The sequence below is a fragment of the Pseudorca crassidens genome, chromosome 2 (assembly GCF_039906515.1).
Source record: "Pseudorca crassidens isolate mPseCra1 chromosome 2, mPseCra1.hap1, whole genome shotgun sequence".
Classification (NCBI taxonomy): domain Eukaryota; kingdom Metazoa; phylum Chordata; class Mammalia; order Artiodactyla; family Delphinidae; genus Pseudorca; species Pseudorca crassidens.
In genome coordinates, this window is record NC_090297.1 from 14686721 (window position 1) to 14711810 (window position 25090).

The 25090-nt window shown below is 56.3% G+C and overlaps 1 protein-coding gene across 3 annotated transcripts in view; it reads right to left on the reverse strand.

Annotated features, from left to right (window-relative positions):
* CAPZB (capping actin protein of muscle Z-line subunit beta) overlaps nt 1-25090 on the reverse strand; it is a 136430-nt gene that overhangs the window by 4932 nt on the left and 106408 nt on the right. For all 3 annotated transcript variants that reach the window (XM_067722336.1, XM_067722330.1, XM_067722320.1), the window contains exons 5-8: nt 14048-14189; nt 13561-13677; nt 966-1031; nt 252-328 (exon numbers count right to left, since the gene is read on the reverse strand). In XM_067722336.1, the coding sequence (XP_067578437.1) occupies nt 252-328; nt 966-1031; nt 13561-13677; nt 14048-14189 (402 nt within the window). The remainder of the gene's footprint in view (nt 1-251; nt 329-965; nt 1032-13560; nt 13678-14047; nt 14190-25090) is intronic.

Here is a 25090-nt window from a genome sequence, read left to right on the forward strand (position 1 = left end):
GTGAATGGGCCCCAGGAAACAGAAATGGTGCAAGTCTACTCTGATTCCCACATCTATCCTGAGTACACACTGTATGCCGGGCTCTACCCTTGCAAAACCTGCATTAACAACCGTATAAGGAGGATAGATACCTCAGCCCTGGCTTACAAAGGAGGAAACAGAGGCCCAAGGCCATAGAGCTCTTAAGCAGTGACCTAGGATTCAAATCCACATCTTTTTGGTCCCAAAGCCCGTGCTTTGGGGTACATTACCTTAGCCCATTAACGATGTCCTTTGTTTTTCCAAAGTAGATCTCATTCAGCGTACTTCTGATTTTATTTTCCATGTCCTGGAAAAGGAGGCCGGTGAGACTGACGGGAACGCCCTCCCTCCTCCCGCCCGCGCCCCCGCAGTCCCCGCTGTGACCGCAGGGTGGAGGCACGTGAGTGTGTGCCCTGAGCGCCTCCCCATCCTGGCGCCCAGGACGCCAGTACCAAGTCCCGGTGTCCCAGGCTGACCCTCACTGGGAGCTGGCCCACCCCACTCAACCACCCGCCAGCCCTCCCCCCAGCTCTGTGAACAACCCCGTGCACCCCCTTCTTCCAGGTGGCGTGGGGAAGGGGGAGCTGAGGGGTAGTTCAAGCTCCCCCTCCAGAGCCCACTGGTGTTCCCGGATCTGCTTCCCGTCTGAGCTCAGGTCTCTGCTCGCACCCACTGGACGGGGGGAGCAGGACTTAGGGCCTCCCGAGCTGAGTCTTCAGGGTGCATGTATTTGGGGGACAGTAGAGGGGGTGCCTCTGGAGCTGGGCCCTGCTTGCATCCAAATCAGAAGGCTCAGGAAACACGAGGCCAGGGCAAAACATGAGAAATGCGCTGCTGGCTGCTGTGGAGCTGCGAGGGAGCAGCACGGGAGCCCGGCGGCCGGGCTCCAGGGGCGAACGTCCCATGCGGCGGAGGCGAACCGCGGCAGCAGGAGGCCCACTCACCTCGACCAGGCGCCCGATGTTGGCTATGTGCGGGGAGCAGTCGCTCACGGTTTCATCCTTCTCCATCTGCAAAGAGACAGAATGTTCCTCTAGGTCAGAGAGCCGGGTGAGGGCCCAGGGCCCGTTCTCCCTGCTGGCAGGCCCGGGGCCGGCTGGCGGGGGTTGAAGGCCACTTTTCCAGTGAGGGAGCCCCAGCACAAAGCAACCCAAGTTTCAGGTCGCAGACAGTCCGGCCCGCAGAAGCCCCGAGGCCCCGCTTCCAGGGGAGAGTCTCGCTCCGCCCTTGTGGAGCACACCCCACCTCCACCTCCACAGCCCACAGCAGGGAGGGCGCAGGTGACCACCCCTGCCAGGCACAGGCTCAGCTTGGGGCCTGATGTCGCAGATGAGCCCCCAAAGTGCCGTGCCGCTGCCGTGCCTGTGTGGCAGCTACGGAGGGAGGGACCGGCAACCCGGGTGTCAGGAGACTCCGAGGCTCAGACAGATGGGGTGACCTGCCCAAGGTCACACAGGGAGTGACAGCAGAGCCTGGGTCAAAGCCATGCTTACTTCCAAGCCTACATTCCTTCTACTGTGTGAGGCTGCAGGGCCGGCCGAGTGACCGTGTGGAACTTGAACAAGAGAATCTCAATCCGCATCCCTGGTTACGACAGAGGGGGTTTAAGAGGAGGTGGGACCCAGCGAGCCAGTTCCGGCCCAGTGATCAGTACTCTGAGTATTAAAAGGAAAGGGGGCAGGGAGGGGAGAAGGCACTGATGACCCTGACACGAGCGCTGAGTCATGACGCACGCGCAGCTCTCCCCCAACTTCCACCCTATGTTTAAGGCTTACTTCCCTCACAAGATTATACATTCCTTAAGGGCAGATGTATGTACCTGTTTTACACTTCACAGGTGCCTAGCAGAGTGCTAAGTGCATAAACGCTGTTTAAACCGAGTGGAAGTGTAGCTACGGTCACCACTGTTATTTATTTATTTAGAAAGATTTATTTATTATTAATTCATTAATTTATTTTTGGCTGCATCGGGTCTCAGTTGTAGCACGGGGGCTCTTCGTTGCAGCATGCGGGCTTCTCTCTAGTTGTGGTGTGAGCAGGCTCCAGGGTGGGTGGGCTCTGTAGTTAGCGGCACGCAGGCTCTCTAGTTGAGGTGCGTGAGCTCAGTAGTTGCAACGTGCGGGCTTAGATGCCCCACGGCATGTGGGATCTTAGTTCCCTGACCGGGGATTGAACCCGCGTCCCCTGCATTGTAAAGCGGATTCTTTACCACTGGACCACCAGGGAAGTCCCTCACCACTGTTACTGAAATAAAATCTGGAAGCTGAGGCAGTCTGGGGGAGAATGGATACATGTATACGTATGGTTGAGTCGCTTTGCTGTGCACCTGGAACTATCACAACGCTGTTAATCAGCTATACTCCAATATAAAATACAAAGTTTAAAAAAACACAAAAAAATCTGGAAGCTGAAATAGGCAACCAAGAAACAGCATGAGAAGGCAGGAACTGGATCAGGAAGGCGAGAGCTCAAGGTGAATTCAGACCAGTGAAAACAGCAGGGCAAAGGTGGAAGGTTAACTACCTTCAGCACCGGAAGAACGGGGCAGATGCTTGGGGTGCGTCTGTTCGGAGGCTAAAGGCCTCTGCCCAGTCTCACCTGCTTTTACTTCTCTTACCCATTAGGGAGAGTGACTTCCAGGCTGGGAAAGGTAGAAAAGACCCAGTTAGGAGGGAGACAAAGCCGCAGATGGGAGGAGAGAACCAAGTCGCTTTAAATGATTAAGTTTCAGGGTCAGAAAAATCCGATTCTGTGACAGAGACATCCCTGAGAAGTTACGGCACACTTCAGAGGTGCCAGAACACTGGCGGAGGGCAGAGGCTGACCCCACTTCCGTAACAGAAGGAAGGGTGGAGTTGGAGATTAAACACTGGCTTGACACTGACCCAGACAACAATTTCTGATGGGACCGTTAAAAAAAACCATCTGCTGGCGCACTTTCACATCAGATACTCCAGGAGCCAGCACGGGCTCGCTAGGAACACGATCTGCTGCGAGCCTCTCCAATTTCCTACTGAGATGGGGACGCTGGGCTGAAGAACAGAGGGCTCCTCTAAGATCACATCACTGTGGCAGGTTCCCATCCAAGATCCTGTGGCCGAGGCTGGACGACAGCCCGCTCATGTTCCCAGGGTGGCCTCCAGGGCATCTCGCACGATTCTCTACCTGGCCCTGGGTCTACCTGTTTGTCCAGGACTTAAAGAAAGGCACAGCGCAGAGGGTTCATGGGATTCTACTGCCAGCATCAAGGGTGGAGGTGATGAGACCCCGAGACACGGGTCAGCTGCAGAGCACAGCACTCCCTGGCGGCAGCGACCTCACTCCACCTGGTCCTCCTAAGAACCACTTTAAAGCCGAGGAAGCCAAAGCTTAAAGGTGTCAGGTGCTCTGCCCAGCTGACAGCCCCGCCTGACCCCGCAGCTCTGCTCCTCCAGCCCCAGCGTGCTGACTGCCTTCACCAGGGCAAACGCAAATCACCTGCTTTGGCTCAAACACTAACCTCACCGAGAACAAAATGAGGAACAAGCCCAGTGAAGAGACTTGTGGGTTTCAGGTGATTTCAAGCTTGACAAGAATGTGACGGGACCAAAAGGAAACTATATTACTGGAGCCCAGCTCAGGGGCGGCGCGCCCCCCATCACGCAACAAAGCTGCAGGGGCGAGGCTGCGTCACTTGCTGAGGGAGGGCCCCCCATTCCGTCCCAGCCCAGCCACGTCCACAGGGCTGGATGCAGTCTGGGTTTTCAGAGAGCCGTGGGCAAACTGGAGTCCTTCTGCTTAAAAGGTCTGAACACCCTGACCCCAAGAAATGGGAAAGAATTTGGATATCTCAGGCCGGGAGGGGAAAGACTCGGGAGGTCCTGGCCATGCTCTGAGGGCCCGGCTGTCCAGCAGGGGCATGTCCGGCAATCCATGTCATTGCCAAGGGGCGACGGAGCTCTCTGTTATTATATCTGCATCTGCTCACAGAGCAATGAGCCCTGGGTCCCTGCAGGTGTCTGGGGAGAAACGGGGTGGCCATTTGTCAAGATGCTACAAGAGGGGGATCTGGAGTAGAGAGATGGTCTGGAACCCACAGCCTTGCAAGGCCCTTTCAAAGTCAGGAGACTAAGTCTGAGAGTGAAGACGCCTGGTTCTGGCAAGACCGTTTGGCTGAGGGCTGGCCAAACAGGAGAGACTGAGTGAGATGCTAAACGATCGGCTGCTCTGCCCCCAACACCGGGCCCTGAGCCACCCCGGGCACTCTGGCCAGTGATCCTGGGGAGTCTCGCTCAGGGGTTGACACAAAACAGGAGGTGAGCGTGCCCACCAACTTCAAAGTGAAGTCACACCCCACCGTTTCAGGTGGATGAGCACCCCACCCTGGGCAGCGCCGTGGCGTTTGTGGGACATGCCGGGCCCTGAGCAAAACCCTGCGGCCACGACGACTGGAGCGTGTGCACGTTGCACAGGGGCTGGGACCGCGCTCCGCCCTGAGCAAGGACGGCGCTTGCCTACCCATTTTTTTTTTTTTGGTACGCGGGCCTCTCACTGCTGTGGCCTTTCCCGTTGCGGAGCACAGGCTCCGGACGTGCAGGCTCAGCGGCCATGGCTCACGGACCCAGCCCCTCCACGGCATGTCGGATCTTCCCGGACCGGGGCACGAACCCGTGTCCCCTGCATCGACAGGTGGACTCTCAACCACTGCGCCACCAGGGAAGCCCTGCCTACCCATTCTTAAAAGGCATTTTTGGACACCGACACGCTGGCACTGAGTGTCCTCTCCTCCCACGTGGAAGAGGTTTCTGTGCCCGGCCAGACGGCAGCTCAGGGCTGCTCTTCCGGGCAAGGAGAGGCCTGCGGGGGGGGGGGTCTGACCCAAATGAATTATGTCCTTCCACAAACTGGCCTCTCTGCCTCCCCAGCTCCACGCAGACGGCAGACTCCTGGCAACCCCAGGGAAGCAGTGAGGCTCTGAAGCTCAGTGAGGGCCCCATTTTAAACGCGCACCAACCACGCAAAGTTGAGGCCAGAACTGGTGGCAAAGGGCTCAGGGCCATCAGGGAAGCAAAGTCACATCAGATATCCGACCTCTGGGGTATCATCTCTGCTTCAGAATCAAGAGCCATCCTCCAACAAAGGAAAAGGCTGGAAATGCTGGGCACTCAAAGATAAAGGAGGTCTGGGCATGGGGGCCAGGGCGGGTGAGCCTCCCCCAGGAGCAGACCGACTCCCAGGGAGGACACAAGGGGCCACGAAGCTTGAGGCAGGGAATCTGAGCCCAAGGCAAACGCCCAGCAGGGCCAGGGGAAGGGAAGGAAGAGGGTGGGCCGGGGTTGGGGCAGAGGCCCGGCACACAGACATGCCTCCACGGCCCCCCTGCCCGCACCCTGCCGACTCCCTTCACACCTGGTCAGGGTCAGCTCGCTGGCAAAGCTGGTCTGCCAAAAGTAGAACTATTTTTGCACCGCAGGTATTATTACATCCTTATAGAGGGGATGCCAGAGGAGAACATTTTCATGTGCTGTGGTCGCACAGATGTTCCACAAGGTGGTTCCAACAGAGTCTGGAGTCAAGAGAGCAGCCCGCCTGTCCCCATCAAGCACCTCCGCTCCTCTCCGTGGCCCGGCGACGTGGAGGACACAGGTGAGTGTGTAGAGAGCAGGTCATTTTCCTCAAAAGGGAAAACGTGAGCAGAGCCCGGAGGGTGGGGACCTGCAGGAAGCCAGCCCCGTCTAACGGCTGCTGCTCTGGAGCCCTGGGGGGCGAGGGCCTTCCTTGCCTCTGCCCTGCACCGGAGAACCTAATACGTGCACCAGGCCCAGAATGGCGCCTGCTAAACGGCAGCTCCGCTCCCGGGACTCTCCCCGGCCTGGCTCCTCCTAGTAACTGGGCTGGGCTCCGGGTCAGAGCGCAGCTGTGAGGCCAGGATGTAACACGCTGTCAAGCCAGAAGACAGTGGTCAGACAGCCTCTCAAGGAAGGTTTGGTTTGCCCAGTTTAGGAAAAATTTAACTGAGCCTAAAACTGTATACATTCTAGAAGATGGAAAAGTCTCTGCTTGCGTGACAGGTGGTAGTAGCAGTTAACAGCTATTATTTATTGGGCATAACCCGTGTGTCAAAATGTTTTTTTATTTCTGCTCTACAACCATCTTTCCAAATGGGCATTATTAAGCTCGATGGTGAAAGTGCTGAATTTCAGAGAAGGGAAGTGGTTCGTCCAGGTCGCACAGCTGGAAAGAGACTGGGCTAGGATCTGAACCAAGGTCTGGAGGATTCCAAAACCTGTTTTCTTCCAGGAGACTGCTCCATTTTCTCAACTTCACCCACGTTCTTTACCGGAAAACTCAAGAACAAACCGCAGTCCAGGGCTCAGAAATTCCGAGCAGTTTCATCCCTGCCTCACCCGCCTGCCTTCCCCCAACCCTTCCCTTTTTCGGATGTCTGCTCTGTTCCTTGTTCCTCGCCTGCCCGACCTTCCTAGCGGGGGATGGGCACAGGGAGGCAGCCTCACACCAGCTCTCTCTCTCGAACAGGCTGGGTCATTCCGCCCCAGGTCACCGGACGTACACCAAAGCATCCCTAGAAGCCACGCCACTCAAGCCTCTCCACCCCTGAACCCAGGAACCTCAGGGAACAAGGGAGCACCTGGAGCTGGGCCTCCCTGGGTAAGAAAGTCCTCCCTGAGCCACCCCAAGTTTGGCCCGGACCCCTCTGTTCCCCACATCTGGAGGGAAGGCCATGGGCTCTTCCCCCTGCAACATGCCGCCTTGCCTGACTGCCAAGCGCGAGTCAAAGAGGATTTCCCTGCATTAACACGCGGGCAGGTGCCTCAGCTGGAGTCTCACTGCTCGAAGATACATCACAGGGAGCCCGGTGCTGAGCCGGGGGGAGAGCTCGCCTTCCGAGTGTCCGCCCTCACATCCCAGCTCCACAGGACATTCCACCTCTGCTTCTAAATATTTAGTCGGAAAAAAATGTCAAATGAACATCTGCAGCGCCCGGCCCCAGACTGGAAACCTTGGATCTCCTTCCCGAGATTCGCAGTCTTGCCTCTTTCCCACGCCTCCAGCTGTCACACAGAAGTGACCTCTCAGTGCAACTTCCTTTTCAGCGCGTTGGTACTTGGCCTGCGGAAAGCAGCCTTCCCACCGGGGCCCAGGTGGCAGCTGCTGCCCTCCTGCCCTCAAGGATTGGCCGTGATGAGCCTCTGCGAAGACGGCACTCACCTTGCCTCCCACAGCTGCAGGGATCTGCCAAAACACTTTCTCTGCTTGCTTTCCAGGGACGTCCCGAAGAGACGTCTTTTGGCGGGGGGCGGGGGGGGGGGGTGTAGGTGGACAAAAGGCCAGAGTGGAGGAGATGGGTGAGGGAGCCTTGGTCTGAGCCCCTGGGGCATCTCCACAGCCCAGGTCACAATGAGGTGTGAAATGTAGCTCCAGTACATTTACCGAGAGCGGTAAGAAAGTCAGTGAGAGAGGCTTCCCTGGTGGTGCAGTGGTTAAGAATCCGCCTGCCAATGCAGGGGACACGGGCTCGATCCCTGGTCCAGGAAGATCCCACATGCTGCGGAGCAATGAAGCCCATGTGCCACAACTACTGAGCCTGCGCTCTAGAGCCTGCGAGCCACAGCTACTGAAGCCCGCGTGCCTAGAGCCCGTGCTCCGCAACAAGAGAAGCCACCGCAATGAGAAGCCCGCACACTGCAACGAAGAGTAGTCCCGCTCGCCGCACCTAGAGAAAGCCCACGTGCAGCAACGAAGACCCAACACAGCCAAAAATAAAATTAAAAAAAAAAAAAAAGGCGGTGAGGGGGCCTTGAGAGAGGAGAAGATGGAGGCAAAGCCTGGGGAGCCAGGGAAAGGGACTCCTGGAGGGAAATTCCGCCAAGCCCAAGCCATGGCCCTTCCCAGGACAGGCACAGGAAGCAGGAAAGTGGGGGAGCCCTGGGGATCGTGCCAGGGAGGGGTGCCCCCGGCCTGTGCAGCTGCGGGGTGGCCAGTATGAGCTGGATGGAAACGGGAGAGCTGGGAGTCCTCGGCCTGGCTGGGCGCTCCTGACCGCTGGCTAGGATGGCTGCCAGGGTCGGGGCCTGGCACTGTGGGCCTGGTGAGATGGCCCCTTCCCTCCTGACACACGTGGGAAGGTGTGAGTGTGCAAGTGAGTGTGGAGCTGCCATTACGCCTGGGTCACAGCAAGTACCGCTTACTGGAGGAACTCGAGCGAGGAAGACCCACCTGAGCCCAGCACTCACACCCTGGGGTCACCCCAAGACGTCTCCAACCCGTCCCTCCTCTACTCCTCCTGCCTCTGCCCTTCCTTGTTATTTCCTGCCTTGAGGCTCCTTCACTGACCACCCGGCCACGGGCTGGTCACTGCAGCCACCGCTGGGGCCATCCTTTGAAGTCACAAATCTGATCAGATCAGTTGACTACTTAAAAAATCTTAAAACCCTCCACACTACCTCTGGTGGTGAAGGCGTCTCATGTGGTCACTTGGGTTCCGGCAAGAGGCACCCAAAATGTGGCGCTGCTGAGCACACTCCAGGGAGGCCTGGCGCCTCCACTGGACTCTGTGGTTCTGGCCCCACTCGCCACAGGGCCTGTTCCTGGGGCCACTGGCCCACTGCTGCTGCCCACGCTGCTCGAGGGGCTGCCAAGGGAATGCTCCTGGGCGCCCGCAGGGCAGTGTCCTGACTGCTCAACGCATTTCTGTGCAAACGCTTACTGAGCATCTCTTAAATGCCAGGCCTACAGATACGGGACAGATTAAGACCAAAAAAATGCAGTGCGGCAGAATGCAGCTTTCTTTTCTTCCAGGCAGACAAATCTGGGTTCACATCCCAGCTCTGCCTGCTACTTAGGTAAGTCACCACAGCAAATTACTTAATAGCCTGAACCTCAGTTTGCTCACCTGCTAAATGGGAGCGATCACTATGCTGTTGACAACGCAATCAACAGAGACAGCCCACATTACCACACGTGTTCACTCTGGATCGCTGATCTGCTAAGCTTTCCTGGAACCCCTTCGCCTCCCATCCAAGAGAACAAGAGATGTTTTCCCAAGGCTCATCTGGGACAAACAGCTAAACCCGCAACCCTCATTCCCCCTGTATGTGCAGAAGCTACACATCATTAACTTAGATTTGTCACCCTCATTGCTTCCCTGCCCCTCCTTTTGCAGTTACTTACTTTGGAGACCAGCCCCAGATTTAATGCACCTCAGATGAGTTATGCGACCGGCCACGAGGATGATGACAGAAGCATCAATTTCCTCATGAAAGCCCAAGAGCACAGGCGATCCCAACAGGCCCGCGGCCCGCGCGCTGCGCTGAGGACGGCCGCTCCACAGGCCCGCGTTTGGCTTGGCAGCGGGCGCTGCTCACAGCAAGCCCAGACCCTGGCCGTGGGCTGGCAGCTCTGATCTAAACTCTTAGGAAGGCTGAGGATTAAATATTTGTCCAGGTCACTGTAAACTGGGTGGAATTATAAACAGTTCGGAGCGGTAAGTGATGCAGGAAACAGTTTCCGGATACGGGTTTAGGACTTTCCACCACTCCCCAGGTGGCAGGGTGTCGGGGAGGACGGCTGCGAGGGAGCCAGCTGCCTGGGGTCCGGCGGCCCCTCCCTGGTCAGTGGTTCCTGGAAGACGAGGGCCCATTTCCATGCAAAAGGATGGTCTCTGCCCAGTGAGCACTAGCCTCTGGGACGGTGTGGGGACAGCTCTGCCCAGAGGCCAGAGAAGGGGACCCCCGAGATCCCCTGCGGCTCCAGGCCCCGTGACACGGCAGAGGTGGTGCAGGTTCTGCACGGAGAGTGTGAGGCTCCGACACGCGGCCCAGGCACCTGCCTTGCACTTCTACTGTTCAAGTGCACGGAGATGCTTCTGTGACTGCACTTAAAAGAGCTACTAAAAAATTAATGGTTATGAAAAGCGTAATTATTATCTTACTGAAAAAGCCATTTTGATATTAAAAGGAACCCTCATGCAGTCAGGCACTCCCAGGATGAGGATGGCAACGGTCACCTCTGCCAAGGAAGGCTCCCTCCTGAGGCCCTTCTGAGGATGCTGCACTGCAGCCAGCACCGGCTTCTCTGAGGCCAAGTCTCACAGGAGACTCAGGCCAAGCCACCTGTCTGTGCTTCCTCTTCCTGTCACACGAAGACACCACTGCCCTGCACCAGCACAGGGTTAAGGCCTTCCCTTGGGGTGGGGCTGTTAAAAGTCCTAAACAGGACTCTTAAACGAGGGGCTTCAACCTGCTCAGAAGCTTCAAGCAGCACGTGAAGCAGAAGTGAAGACAAGTCTGCTCCAGGGGAGGCGGCACCTTCCAGTCCAAGCTCCCAGCTCACCTCACACACCTGGAAGGGACACCTTGAAGATGGGCTGCTCATGACACCTAAGCCAAAGATGGGCAAGAGAAAGGCACACAGCAGCTGTGATACTGTGATTTATAAGAAATACACAGTTTGGTCATTCGGATGACCAAAATACATTTCTCACGTACATCTGCTCTTTATCCATGGTTCCGGGCTCACAGCTCCCAAACCCTTGGAATTTCCTGGGCGATAAGAGCAATGGGAGCATCTTTTGTTATATTTGGTCTCTTGTCCTCAGTTCCTGAAATCAATCGCTTCAGGGCCATAAAGGTGAAATGGGTGCCTTGTCACTCATAACAAGCCCCTTTCCACCACAACTGGGTTTACGTTAATGAGGTGACTTTTGGAAAGTACCTAAGCATGGGGGCTGGTTGCCAGGGGAACCAACCATAAATAGAGGGGTGGAACTTTTAGTCCTATCTCTATTTCCAGGCAGGGGAGAAGGGCTGGAGGCTGAATCAATCACCGACTGCTAGTGAGTTAATCATCACGCCTATGTAATGAAGTCTCCACAAAACCCCACGGAAGACGGGAATCAGCTTCCAGGCTGGGGAACCAAAATGCTTCCAGGGGCCCCAAAACTCCACGAGAACGAAGCTCCCTTGTTTGAGACCTCGCCCCGTGGATCTCTCCATCTGGCTGTTGATTCGTAACCTTTAAATGTCCCTTGGAATAAATCTGCAAACTAATGAGTAAACGGGTTTCCTGAGTTCTGTGAGCAGCTCTAGCAAATTAATCGAACCCAAGTAGGGGGTCATGGGAACCTCTGATTTGTAGCCAGTAGGTCAGAAGCACAGGGGACAACCTGGACATGCCACTAGCATTGGAAGGTGTGTCTCAGGGGAGGGAGGAGGGCAGGCAGTCTTGTGGGACTGAGCCCTGAACCTGTGGGATCTGATGCTATCTCCGGGTAGAGTGTCAGGCTTGTAGGTGAATTGTAGGACACCCTGCTGGTGTCTGGAGTACTGCTTGCTGGTGGCATGGGGAGTCGCCCCCCAAGATGGAACTAGGTACAAAACCCCAAAGAGTAGCACTCGTCAAGTTTTAATGTGCACATAAATTACCTGGAGAATTTTGTGAACTTTAGATCCTGATTTGGTGGGTCTGGGTAGGGCCCCAAGCTCTCTGCATTTCTGACAAGCTCTTCCGCGGTGCTGACGCTGGTCCCTCCTGGACTAGACTGTGGGCAGGAAGGTTCCCTCCACCTGCAGAGCAGAGGCTCTCAAGAGAGCCCTCCTGCCTGGCCGGGCCGTTCAGGACCAGAGAGGTGGGAAACAGAGCAAAGCAATGCTTCTCGCCATATCAGAGGAGCCTGAAGTGCAGAGACACACTGAGCCCTGAGGGCGAGGAGAGAGACGCCACGGCCAAGCCTGCAGTCACCTGGTCCTGCAGGGCAGGGAGCCGGCTGGGAAACAGCAGGCGGTGTTCAACCACAGGTGGCTCAAATGGCATCTATCTGGAAATGTGAAGCCCTGCTTAGGCGGTGAATCAGAGCTGGACAAGCTCACCCGGAAGACCAGTGCCCTAGAAAGACGGTTATCAGACTGATGCCTCCCCGCTATGGAAGTCTTTGGTAGCCAGGCTGGAGGGCTCCAAACTTGGCCTTGAACTAAGACGAAGACAGAGTCATCTTAGTTAACGTGCAAGGAAGAAAGCCGGAAGGAACAGCTAACACCTGGATGACCAAAACCGAGATTCGACATTATCTGTCCCTGGCAGAATGGACAAAAACCAAAACGTGAGTTCACATGTAAAACCTCATTTTAAGAAAGATCGACTGCACAAGAACAGAAGGGGAAATCCCTGGACCGTCAACAGCTCGTGGGAAAAGAGGTGGGGTGGGGAGCCAGTGGGGGGCCGTGTAGCCTGCACGCCTGTGCGGTGCCTGCAGAGCGGCGCGCGGCCCATGCTGGATGCCTCTTTTTATGGAGACTGATGTAAAAGGAACGGGCTGTCCCCCAAGGCAGCGAGCTCCCTGGTCCCACCCGAGCAGAGCGGCACAAACTGTCCTGTCAGGTTGGGAGATGACCTCTGAACTCTTCCCACGTCAAGACCCTGTGACTCAAGCAGTCTTTGGACTGCTTTGACCAGACATACCCATTTTTTCTGTATGAGGTGAACGAATATTCTGAGTTTTGAAAAGTGCCCTGCTGGGGTGCATAGTAGAGGATGCCAGTGACTATCATTCCGTTGCACCCCTGCATCCCTGGAGCACTGCTGCGGGGGCCAGAGCTGAGCAGAGAGCAGGTGTGTACCACAGGACACCTGCCTGGGGAGGCCGGTAAGCCCGCTCGGAGGCTTAACAGGCTCTCCCTCTTCTGGGTCCCTGTAGCTTCTTTTTCAGTCCTTTCTCTCCTTTTGGGGACCCTGGCTACTATCCCCCAGCAGCCTGCTGCCAAGCCCCTAGGCTGACCCCCTGGCTGCCGTCACTCCTCACTGCCCACCCCCATCCACAGATCACGGCCATCCGTTCTCGCTGCAGAAAGCACCTCTCCATTGTCCAGTGGCTGCCGGCTGCCCACACCCAGCCCTCTCTCGACTGTGAGAAAGCTGCCTGATTTCACTCTAGGAAATCAACACCCACACCCCTGTTCGTCTCCTCGACCATGGGTAGTCACATGACCCTAGCGTCAGGAAGTGATTCTGTCCGGGACAAGTAACCCGACCCGCCAGTGAGACGTTCCTGGGGTTACACGGCAGACCTGCTCTGCGAGAGAGGCTCTCCCCCAGGATGGCCAGAGGCTGCCAGGAGCCCCCGCATGGAGATCCAGAGTCCTGCCCACATCGTTCGTGTCTCAGACCCGGGCGGGCTGAACGATGTCGGAACGTCACACTTAGGTGAGCTGACTCATTTCCATTTTCACTTAAGTCAGTGAGAGTTTTACTTCCGTCATCTGCAACCAAGAGCCCTAATACATCATCTAAGCCACAACTGAGAAAGTAATCCATTCTAAAATGTTACCAGCGGTAACGCCCTAAACGTCACGGGAGCATCTTAACATAAACACCTTGATCCCAAGTAAAACCTCCCGTGACTGAATGTCGGGAAACACGGACAGGCCTGTGGGGAGATCACGTCAGGCGCAGGGGCTGCCCCAGGACCCTCTGTGGGGCAGCTGCTCACTCATCTCCACACATGGCCAGCCCTGGGGCTGCAGCCGGGGGCACTGACCACTCTACCTGTCTAGTAAGGCTGCCGCCGAGGTTCATGGTGCCAGAGCCGGATTTGTTGGTCTGCAGCCACAGCATCACCGTGGAGGTCAGCTTGTAATGGGCGGTGCGACCGCTGGACTTCTCCTGTAGGAAGAGACAGACATCAGAGCCTTGGGCACAACCCTGAGCTGAGGAGAGCCCGAATGGCCCCTGAATTCAGGTCACTCTAACACGTCCCTTCCTAACACGTCACCATGACATGACCTTACAGAATCCCAAATGGTTTTTAAAGGGGCCGAACCTGCGGTCACTGTATCCAAGTTCTTTGGGGATCTTTTTCATCAATGACTACTGTGATCCTGACTTATCTTTATCCACATGGCTGTGGGCACTTTTAGGAATCAGCAGGGGTTTATACATCACAACATATCCCCATCAAGAAGCACCTGCTAGGGAACAGGCCGCACTGTTTGGGCTGCCAGCTGCAGGCGGGGGGTGGGGGTGGGAGCTGTACCTGCACTTCCACCACGTGGATGGAGTCCCAGCAGCCTTTGATCTTCTTTGATCCATCTCCAGCCTTCTTTATGAGGATCACTCCAGCAAAACCATGATCCAGATCCCAGAGGTAGACAGATGAGACGCCGCCTTCAAAATACCTGCAGGAAGCAGGCCCACGTGTCCATGAGATGTTAAGCCCATCAAATTACAGATCATCACCCCAGGTCCCAGGGGTGGTCATTTGGCAAAGATTCATCTAAATGTCTCTCTGGGATTAACGACCCTCCCTACGGTGGTTCCCGGGTTGGTTCTTGCATGTGTCCTGCTCATTCGTTGGTCAGGGGAGGGGATGCAGCATCCTTTCGGGTGGGGGGCTCACAGAAAGAACACGGAATTAGGAGTCCAAAAGATGAGTCTGAGTCTGAGCTGCCCTTCCTCTAGCTTTGTGGCCTTTGGCAAACTGACTCCACTTCTCTGGGCTTCACATTCCTTCCAGAAGAAGGATCCAGAACGTGTGTGACATGTAACAGACCCTCAATGGGGGTCATTCCCATTGAGTAATCATTACCGTGAGATACTCCTATCTTTTGGGATGCCTACTTTACAGGCGAAAAACATGAAAAACAGAGCAACAACAGTCCAGACTTGTCCCACTGAGAGCAGACAGAGCTCTGTTCCCCCCGGAACGCTCCAGGGCCTGCACACGCTGGGGCTTCTGTGGGTTTTTCAGAGCAACCTGCTGCAACTGTATAGCCTGAAACGAAGGGCTAAGGTTGGGACCGAGCTTCCTCCGCAAGTCTGAGGCAATACTGAAAAATTCCTAATTCAGATCAAACGCAGGAGGGAAAGAAAAGGCCAGAGGAGCAAAGGAAATCAGGCAAGGATCCCAAATTCAAGGGCACCAAGGCAGCGGCTGTCCGTACAGGTCCGAGGAGCTCAGAAAGCAAAGGCGGACCACCAGCTGACATGGCAGCACCTCAAATTCTGCTGACGACCAACTACAACTCTGGAACGATGGAGTCTCTGGTGGCTAATAGCACACTCTTTACCAGAAAGTCTGTGGCCTCTCTGACCCCATTTAACCCTGCATCAGTGGTGCGGAAGGTGCACTCCGGAACTCTCCAGGAGGCCCGGGGCCGCGGCCTCGGATGTGAGCAGCAGGCAGGCACCGAGACGCACGGGCTGGGGAGTCAGGCAGGCACATGTCCCCATGCCCGCCCCGCCAGTCACCAGTTACGTCACACGCTTATCCGCCCGATGACTACTTATCAAGAGCTACCAGCTACCGGCTCTGCGAACTGGGCCTTAGTTTCTTTATAAAGCAGGGACAGTATTGGGACTTCCCTGGCAGTCCAGCTAAGGTTAAGGCTCCACGTTCCCAACGCGGGGGGCCCGGGTTTGATCCCTGGTCAGGGAACTAGATCCCGCATGCCACGACTAAAAGATCCCACACGCCGCAACTCAAGACCCGGCACAGCCAAATAAATAAATATTAAAAAAACCAAACAAACAGGGATGGTATCTACTTTCTAGGACTGTTGAAAGACAAAAACAATACAGGAAAGTAGATACCTGACCAAAGATTATTATTTTCATAACAAAAACAATAGAAATAAACATGTATATGAATTACACCTCGATAACGCTGTTACATGATAAAAAATATACATGGTAAATGCTAATATTTAGACAATGTAAGCGATGGGTATTCTAAGAATTCTTTATACTCTTTTTTGGATAATTTTGCTGTAAATCAAACTCTTTCAAACTAAAAAGTTTTCGTACAAAGGCCAGTATGTGATATACACCAGAGTGTAACCGAGAGACAGACGGAAGAGGTAGTCCCTCTTCATGCTGGCGAGCTGCAGGGCCCCGCGGCTGCTTTGTCTCTGGCTCTGACCCACCGCAGGCCCACTGGGCGTGGCGCATGAGGGCCCACACCTAGGTCTGTTCCCCTCGCGCCCTCCCCGCCAGCATTCCTCAGGGAGACTGTCCCGACTGCTCCATCCCGCGCTACCCATTGCGATTGAGCCCCGGGGCTAGATGTTGGTCAAAAGATTGAGGGACTGAGGTTGAGGGACTGAGGGAAAGGAAAGTCGAGGGATTGAGGACTCTGGCTTCCGACCAGGGCAGCAGAGCGTAGAACCGTGAGGGGAAAGCACGGGAGAATGGAGAGACACACCTGCGGGCCCGAGCTCAGTGCCAGCCCAGGGCAACTCCGGGAACCTGGCCAACGCTGGGCACTCGGGGACCCCACTCGGGAAGGCGCTTTCCCTTGTTCTAGATCTCTCCCCAGACCCCAAGTAGGTAAGTGTTCTGGCGTAGAGCCTGAGGCGCCCCCAACTTCCCTCCACAGGGCCACCCTGACCCGGCCCAGCCCTGCAGAGAGCTGGTCACACGTCGGGCCACCCTGGAACGTGGTCACCTTGGGACCAGACCCCTCACTCAGGTGAGCGGGCGGCATGGGCTCCGGGGTTTTGGTGCCCCCTCCCCGAATTCCCCGGGAAGCAGAGCTGCACTATGGCGGGCGGGAAGGGCAGCCCAGGGCAGACCCGCCAACACCCGTCCTTTCGGTGACAGATGGCTGGGTTCCATCGCATGGTTTTCCCTTTCCGCCTGCTTGTCGGGAGAGCAGCCCCACATCAAAAGGGAAAAAACAACTTTTAAAAATGTGGCTTTTCTTGTGCTGGCAGAAGTGGGCCGCTAATTCCTTCTTTCCTGGAGCAAAGGCTCGAAGCCCAGAGGGCGTGTTCATCCTTCTGCCCCTCGAAGCCCGAGGCCCCCCGCCTCAGGCGCCTTCCAGCCCAGAGTGTTGTTCTTGTCTCTGTGCTGGGACTCGGGGGAGGGCAGGTCAGGCTGCCCTGGGAGGGAACCAGCAGAGGGCCTGGTGGCTTGACAACCCTCCTCGACACCACCTGGCAGCCAGTTCAAAAGCACCAGGTGGCCTGTGGTTGAGCCCTCTCAGTCCCCTCCCTTAGATTTCTGTTTTCTTCCAGAAGAATAAAACAACAGCATTACCGTTTTGCGGGGCGGAACTGGCCATTTCCACTCCAAAGTCCCACCTCACGGCCCGGCTCCGCTCCGGGCAGCTCCTCCCTGGCATCCTCAGCTTCCCTTGTGGGCCACACTGACCAGGTCCAACGTTACAAAATGTTGGAGACAAAGGAGGTAAAAATGCAAGCTCGACTCTGATGCTCACGTGGGTTACTATTCTTCCCCCAAATTAAAAAAATTATTAGAAGAACATTATTTTAAAAAAAGGAAGTTTACAATTTAGCCCACAACACCATAAATCAGCTTATCCCATAAATCTCATTTTTCCAAATTCCCCTCCGGTCTCTGTCCAGACGCTTACTTTTATGTAACTGTAGGCACAGCAAGGGTACGGGGCTGGGCTCGGCTCTCCTCACTTGGCCGGGATCACGAGCACCCTTCCACGGAGCCACGTGAGCTCCGTAATTGGTTTCATAGCTGGGAGAGTGTCCCGTTGGGTACTCCCCTAACTTACAGGCGATCGGACCTTCAGTAAAGAGACGAGGGCAGCAGCGCCAGAGTGGACCCACATTCCATTCACCTAAAGGGGCCTCTGGGGACGCGCACGGCTGCGAGTCTCAACCCGATGTTCCAGGACAAAGGGACTGGAGGACGCGTGATGAGAAAGGGCCGGCTCAGAATCGCCCAGAAGGCCAGCCTGTGTGGCAGAGTGGCCACGGGGCACTGACAGACCCCGTCCCACGGTTTATGGCCCTGCTCTGCGCGTGAAGCGTTAATTAAAGAGGGACCTCAACAAGTTTTTGGAAATTTATTCTTACCTACTGTACTTTGATCATAATGACATGAAACGGGAAAAAAAATAATTTTTATGTGGTTCACATTTATGAGTTTTTACATAAAGGCTTTTGTGGGTATTTTAAGAATGTGCTAAAATGTTCTCTGAAACCACATAAAGCCATCTGAGGAGTCGCCCGCCAGAACTAACAGCACACACATGGAAGCACTTTAGCTGGCCTTTGTATATTTAATGAGTCAAATAGTATTAATATTGTTTAAATGCTAACATGCTATTTCAATAAGGGGGCTCTGCCATCCCTGGCGACTCGCTCTCGGGCTGCGCACGGCAGCATGAACGAGGCATCAAGAGTGGCCTGGCGCTGCAAGCAGGCGGCTGAGGGGTTCACCCGGCCGGCCTGTGCTCTGCCCCTCCTCCACAGGGCAGGGAGGGAGGACGGTCCCAGGACCACTGCCATGGCCCAGCCGCGCTGGGCACAAAAGGGGAGGCCCAGAGGTCTCTGGTCAAGGGGGCAGCTCGGGGAACATCTTTAAAACGTGGACGCCCAAAGACGAAACCCCTGGGCTTTTATTAGCCCTGGTACCTTCAGGGAGTGAGGGCTGAAATCCACACACACGGTGAGGACGGTGAATGACCTGTTAGCCACAGGGACACAGGGACAGTCTGTGGGGACGCTGCAGAGAAGCCGGCTTGGAAAGTCGAACCAGGCAACAGTGGGGCCTTTCAGAGTTCCAGGAGCATCAGTAGGGGAACCGATAGACCGACCCAGACCAACCCGGGAACGAGAGGAAAACGCTGCTCTGACGTCCACCCAAGAGTGAACTCTTTCAACCAAGCGCCATCGGCTCCACGGTTGGTGGCTTTCAAGAGCTTCCCAGCAGATTAATATTTTTTTAAGGCAAATGGAACTGCAGAGAATTCAGACAGCTGGCATTAAGGAGATGGGGGCACCTGGATTGGCTCCGTTAAGTCCCACCATCTGAAAAACAGCATGTTGACCACAACCAGGTTTCATCAACTTCAAAAGACCAGGTCACCAGGGCACTGCGCTGGATAAGCCAGGAGCCACAGGCAAGCCCCTCAGGTGGGTTGGCTATTGCCCCACACAGCCAATCACACTGAAGCGCCTGGGCGAGTTAGACCCTGAACCTGGATCAGCGAAAAGCCTGGGGTGTCAGTGACTCTCTTTTTCCCAGAGAGCTATGTCGTTTCCCCCTGAAATGCACTCCTCCACTTGACCAAAGTCAGCGTCATGCATACAGATTCTATGACCATAACTCTCCAACCTCAGGACTGCTGGGGAGGAGGAGACAAAAGGGAAAACATAATACTTCATACTCAAAATGACCTACTTCACAAAAGGAAAAAAAAAAAAAAAAAAAAAACCCCAAACCTAGTTGGGCTCCTAAAGCTTTATGGAGTGTTTGAGGCTGAGGTGTGCGTGGGGACCAGGATGGAAACTTGTTTCAGGAATCTGGGCTGTAACGAGGCTTGGCCAACGTGGGGCTGCGCATGTAACAGGGAAGCCGGGACTGGAATCGGCTTGGAGGCTGGCCCTCCCTCTTTCCCATCAAATCGCCTCCTGGGAGAATAGCTGGACTTGTGCCTCTGATACAGAGGCCCCAACAGGTAATGAGTCACATGCCATGACCCCCACAAAAGAACCACAGCCAGCACAGATCTGCTGGGAGCAGGGTTCATTCAGACGTGCTCCTTTAGCCGAAAGTGGGCTGGGCAGCCTTCCCGGGACTGGGCAGGAGGCCGGAGCGGACGTGGATCTCTGGCAGCGCGATGACACCTGCGATTCGGAGGACAGGCAGTCACCCCCAAACCCAGACAAGTCGGTGGGGGGTGGGGGGCCAGCACAAGGCCACACCCTTAGGTGCTGGAGCGTGAGCTTCTGCAGCCGGCTTCATTAAACAAAGCCAAGAGGAAGGCAACGGATATGTGTGCGGCACCACTGTGGTTTTCTCATTTGCAAGATGAAAACATTGGACCCGAGGTTCACTGGGGTCTCTCCCAGCTCTGACACTCCAGGATCAGGTGGCCGCATGAGGGCCGGTGTGAGGCAGACTCTGAGCGCCACAGTGCAGATTCCCAACATCTTAAGTTGACCAAAACTTTGCTTACACACCTCCAGTGACAGCCGTTTCCACCATGGTTTTTGGAACGCGTCCCAGAATCTGCCCACGGACACGGGACAGGTATTCTGCAGACACGCCTCCCAGCACACACAGGTGCAACAGTCCCCAGAGCAAACATGCCGATCGGCTTAGGCAGGCGCGACTTCAATGCCAGTTGCACTCAGACGTGCACACCTGGACCGTGGCTGCGGCGCTTTACAGCCTCGCTTTACGAGGTTTTTATTTTTTTACTTAAAGAGGAATAATGAAGGCCTCTCTGGAAACAATGGTTCTGCTGCAGGGGCCGCCGAGCTGGCCTGGCACCTGACCACACCGTCCGCACTGCATGCCACCCGTGAGCATCCTCCGCCTCTCGGGCTACCCGTGAACACACTGCCCACCCGGGAGGATGTGGACGGTCAAGGCCTTCTGGAGTTGCCATCACCATCACCCAAGAGCTGCCGTTTTTGAGAACCCATTCTGTGTCAGGGGCTTTGCACACATTACTCTACAGTTAAGATGGTGGAAACCCAGAGAGCGAAAGGAATGCACCCAAGTCACACAGCTGAGAACTGGGGAGTGGCTGCCCCAGAGCCACGTCCTGTTCTCATGGCCCTGGTTTAGCCTGTGGGGCTGGACTTAGGTAAATTCTCTCTCTCTCTCTCTCTCTCTCTCTCTCTCTCTCTCTCTCTCTCTCTCACACACACACACACACACACACACACACACACACACACACACACACACACACACACACACACACACACACACACACACACACACACACGCTGCTGTAAACAATGCTGCCTCAAGTGCAGGAGAAAGTCAGGGAAGGAAGGAAGGGGTACACCAAGTGGCCAGGAGTCTGTGCAACACCGAGAACCCTGCACTGGGAGTTCTGGAAGGAGGGCCCTCCACTTCAAGGTGGCAGCAGAGGCCTGCTGGCTGAACGGCTGGAAGACCACCCACCCTCGATACTCGCACGAAGCAGCTTCCCTGGCAGCACAGGGTGCCCGGCAGCACCAGGGAGCACCGCCACCGGAGGAAGCCGGTCCTCGCTTCACCCCAACACGTGCAGCCACATAACCCGAAGCGTGACTGGCTGCCGTGCGGTGACAGAACCCAGGAATCCTGGAGGAACCAGAGTCCTTGATGCTGAGTCGGGGATCATGTTTGTAAATGAGCTTGTCTTCTGCATGCTCCTGTTTTCCATTTAACTTTCTTCCAGCAGATGAAAAGCAGACAGCGCGTGCCAAGGCAAGCAGACCCTGGGCACGGCCTCAGGAGCCTGGCGAAGGGGACCCACGTGGACGCACCATCACTGGCCTCCAGGCTGGGGGGCAAAGAGTGGCCTGTCTGGACCCTGCGTGCACGGGCTCTGGGAACCGCAGGAAACGCCCCTGCTTCAGAGCAGGGCTCAGAGCAGCTGAAACTTACACCACAAGAGCAGGAAGCGACTCGACCCAACTCACCCCAAAGCAGACAGGGCGTCTCTCCACGCGTCTCCCACTCCATCAAAACAGCGCAGCTGAGGCGACCTTGGCTTCCCCCTTAGCTGCCTCCAGCACTCTCACACCGGCCCGACTGGCAGCCGGAGGCCCACAGCAGGCAGGGCGGGTTCCCAGAGGCCCTCCAAATGCATGGAAGATACAAATAATGTAGGTGGAAACCCAAACACTAATTATGCTGCCGACAAGCTGAGAGCCAGGCATGACTTCCCCACCTTTACCACGTGGTCCCTGGGGCACAGGATGTGTAGCAAGCGGCACTGTGGCAGGGTCCCTCGGGAGACCTTCAGACCCGGGAGAGGCCCTCCACCTCCGGGCAAGGGGGAAAAGGTTCACGCGGCGGGGGCCACCCAGACCTGTGTGAAGGGGCAGGCAGCCAGGCCAATGGCCAGTCCCGATGGTCCAGGTCTCACCTGCCCCAGAACTTTCCTGAACGATTCCATCACCTCACGCTTACTCTGCTCAGTGCTTCCACCCATCTCCCGGCTGGGTTCTGACTCTGGAGACCAAAGGTAACTGGGCCTGGCTGTTTCTGGTGGTGGGAAACACAGGGTAACCTCAACCCACAGGTGTCGCTCAGCCAGACTAGCGGGGGAGCGGTGAGGACCGAGCAGCCAGAGTAAGAGGAGTCCGAGTCAGGGTCTCGCACCCCAGCCCCCAAACAACTTCTGGAGGGATCTCTCAGGACGCACAGCCAGAGCTGTCCCACGCATCCCGGGACCCTCCAGACCCTCCCCCGGGTGCTGAGGACTACACCCCAGGCCTGTGCCGGACGAGGGCCCGTGCACCTCTCCGCATGGCCCCTGTGCCCTGGCCACACCAGTGAGCCCCTCCCCACCAGGTCACACGGCTGAGCATGGCTCCCCACGACCACCCGAGCTTCCACGATTTGCTAGGAGGACTCACAGGACTCAGAAGAGTCGTGCTCGCAGCCGGGAGTTATTCCAAGGAGACAGGGCACAGCCGCCGAGGGAGGGAACCGGGTCCAGGCTTCCAAGGCTGCCCCCACCCCGCCCCGCGGAGTCACACGAGGTGCGCCTAATTCCCCAGCGACGACGGGCCGGGACGGCGTGTGAAGTGCTGTCCCCGGGGAGCCCCCCCCCACCCCGCCCCGAGCCTCGGTGCCCAGGGCTCTTACTGCTGAGCTCCTCTGCCTGGCACACACCGCAGCTCCAGGCTCCGGCACGGAGGCTGCAGTTCTGCACAAACCATAGCGTTTGCGCGACAGTTTCCACGTCATGACTGCTCCTATCAGGGAATGGAACAAAACCTCCCAGATCCAAGGTCCCAGATGCCAGCCAGGCCTGCTCTGGTGATGCTCCTCTGCGACAGGGACGCCCGCTCCAGTCTCCCCACGGCCCCTCCCCGGCCACTGCTATAGATGCAGCGCCCAGTTTTTGGTCCTTCTCAGCACTTACCAAAGGGTGCGAGTCCTTCGTTCGTTTGTTCACTTCTTCCCCTGTGTACCTCCTCACCCCTGCTGGGCCCAAGGGGCCTGCCTGACCCACCCCCACGGCACCTGCAGTGCTCAGAGCACGGCAGGCTCTCGGGAGGTATCTGTGGCTCCGTGCTAAGTGCTCTCTCCCGTCACCGCGGACGGGAGCTACCTCACTCCATTTCTGCAACAGATTTACTCAAGGTCTTGCTGCAGTCTACGGCAAAGCCCCACCAGGACCCGAAGCCTCCTAACGCGGCCTGCTGCCTCGCCATGTCTGCACCAAAACCACCTCCCAGCCACACAGGTCACTGCTGCAAGGCGAGGATAATTCTGTCACACTCGAAGGTGTGAGTGGACACCATGAGTGCAAGGTGAGCCTTGGGAACAGCGCCTCACTGACTGCCCTCACCCACCCCCACCCCCCACCCCCCAAGATGGGCAGTGGCACCTTGCTGACAGATAAGGAAACAGAGGCCAGAAAGCGGACCACTCGTCCCAAGTCAGTGAGTAAGGGCAGACCAGCGAATCAAGGCCAAGTCTCTTTCAAAGCCCAGGCCCTCCCCCACTCTGCAGCCTGACGCGGACACAGTGACTTCTGCTGGGAGGTGTCTGTGCCTGCTGCCAGGTGTCCCCACCGACCACCAGTTAGCTGCTTCCCATACTTCTGCTACCTCCATTTCATCAGAAAGCCTCCCGCTGCCACCTACGATTCCCATCAGGACTGAAACACTGAAACTCTCCAGGCCCAATGCTCACATCCCAGGAAGGGGCAGCCCCGGGGAGCCCAGGGTGAGAGGTCTGAGACGGCAGCTGGGAACATGGAGTTTCAAGGACCCAAGAAACCAAGGCAACAAACTTTCTCTGCACAGGAACACGGATGCCCTGCCTTCGCTGGGCTGGTGTCGCTCAAACGTCACGTGACAGAGGCGCAGAGAAGGGAAGGAAGGAGCGGAAGCAGCCACAACTGTGACCCGGTCCCAGCGGGGGAGAGGAGGCAGGGAGCCGCGGGAAGGCCCATCTGCCAGCGCCCGGCCGCTGCCGGAGAGGCTCGCAGGCTCTGGGGCTGCCACAGGGACGCCAGCCTTGTTTCACTCTGTAAACGTCTTCCAGACAAGAAGGGCTGATTAGGAAACCTAATTAAGGCTTTTGAAGATTATCTCAGACCTGAAGCAAAGGAAGAACACAAAATGCCTTCCCGCCCCGCTCCCCCACCCCCTAGACTCTGGCCTTCGTTAAGCTTTGATTTCAATCAATTGCACACCCACTAAAATTAACTTATAAGGCCAATAAATTGCAACCGCATGTTTGAAGGTATTATCTGCTGCAAGCCAAGAGCCAAGGACCGCAGAGCGCGGGGCAAGATGCCTGGCACAGATGGGAGCAATCACCTCTGAAAGAAAGCAGTGCCAGCCCCTTCGGTCAGAACATCTGGTCTCAACAGAACCTGGGCCGACAGAGGACCCAGGGTGAAAGCCAGAGTGGGGAAGGTTTCCCATCTTCTCTGGGAACCTGAAAACGCAAAGCACGGTTCGTGGGGTTCGTAGCAGCCAACTGGTGGCTCACACCACAAATATGATGTTTCTCTGGCAGCTGCAAGTGCTGACCCTCTACTAAGTCTCTCCCAAGAAAGATGGCTCACTTAGGTCACGTGATGAGGTTCTGTGACCGACGAGCTACCCCAGGCTTAAGGCCTGAGAAGGCAGAGACAACTCTGCCAAGACAGCAGTGACCCTGTGAGCCAGCCACCCGAGAGGAGGCCCTTTCTACGACCTCTCCCTCTTCCCCAGGGGCTAACTGAGCCAGCCCATGAATTAGAGTCAGGAAACCATCCTGGGGCTTGGCAGAGAATGAGAGTAGCCTGGATGTCGGCGACCAAGGTGGGAGGGCTTGCGGGGAGAGAAGTGATGACGTTCCAGATGACTGGAGAGTTGATCAGGACTTCCCCCAGCGCCAGCACTCCAGCAAAACCTGCCTGTCATCTCCTGAGCATTTTCGGCAAATGGACTATTTTAAATCTAAGATCAGAGCCGTGCTATCAATGGTTGCTTAACAGTTATTTTCTTGGGGAAAAGTTACCACCACAATCCCTTTCTGTCACTGGTGACGGCAAAGAAGGAAATCAGTAAATGTGGGAGGGACGGGAGGGTGGGATGGTGAGAACGTGGCAGGGACCTGGGAGGAGCAGGGGGGAAGCCAGAAC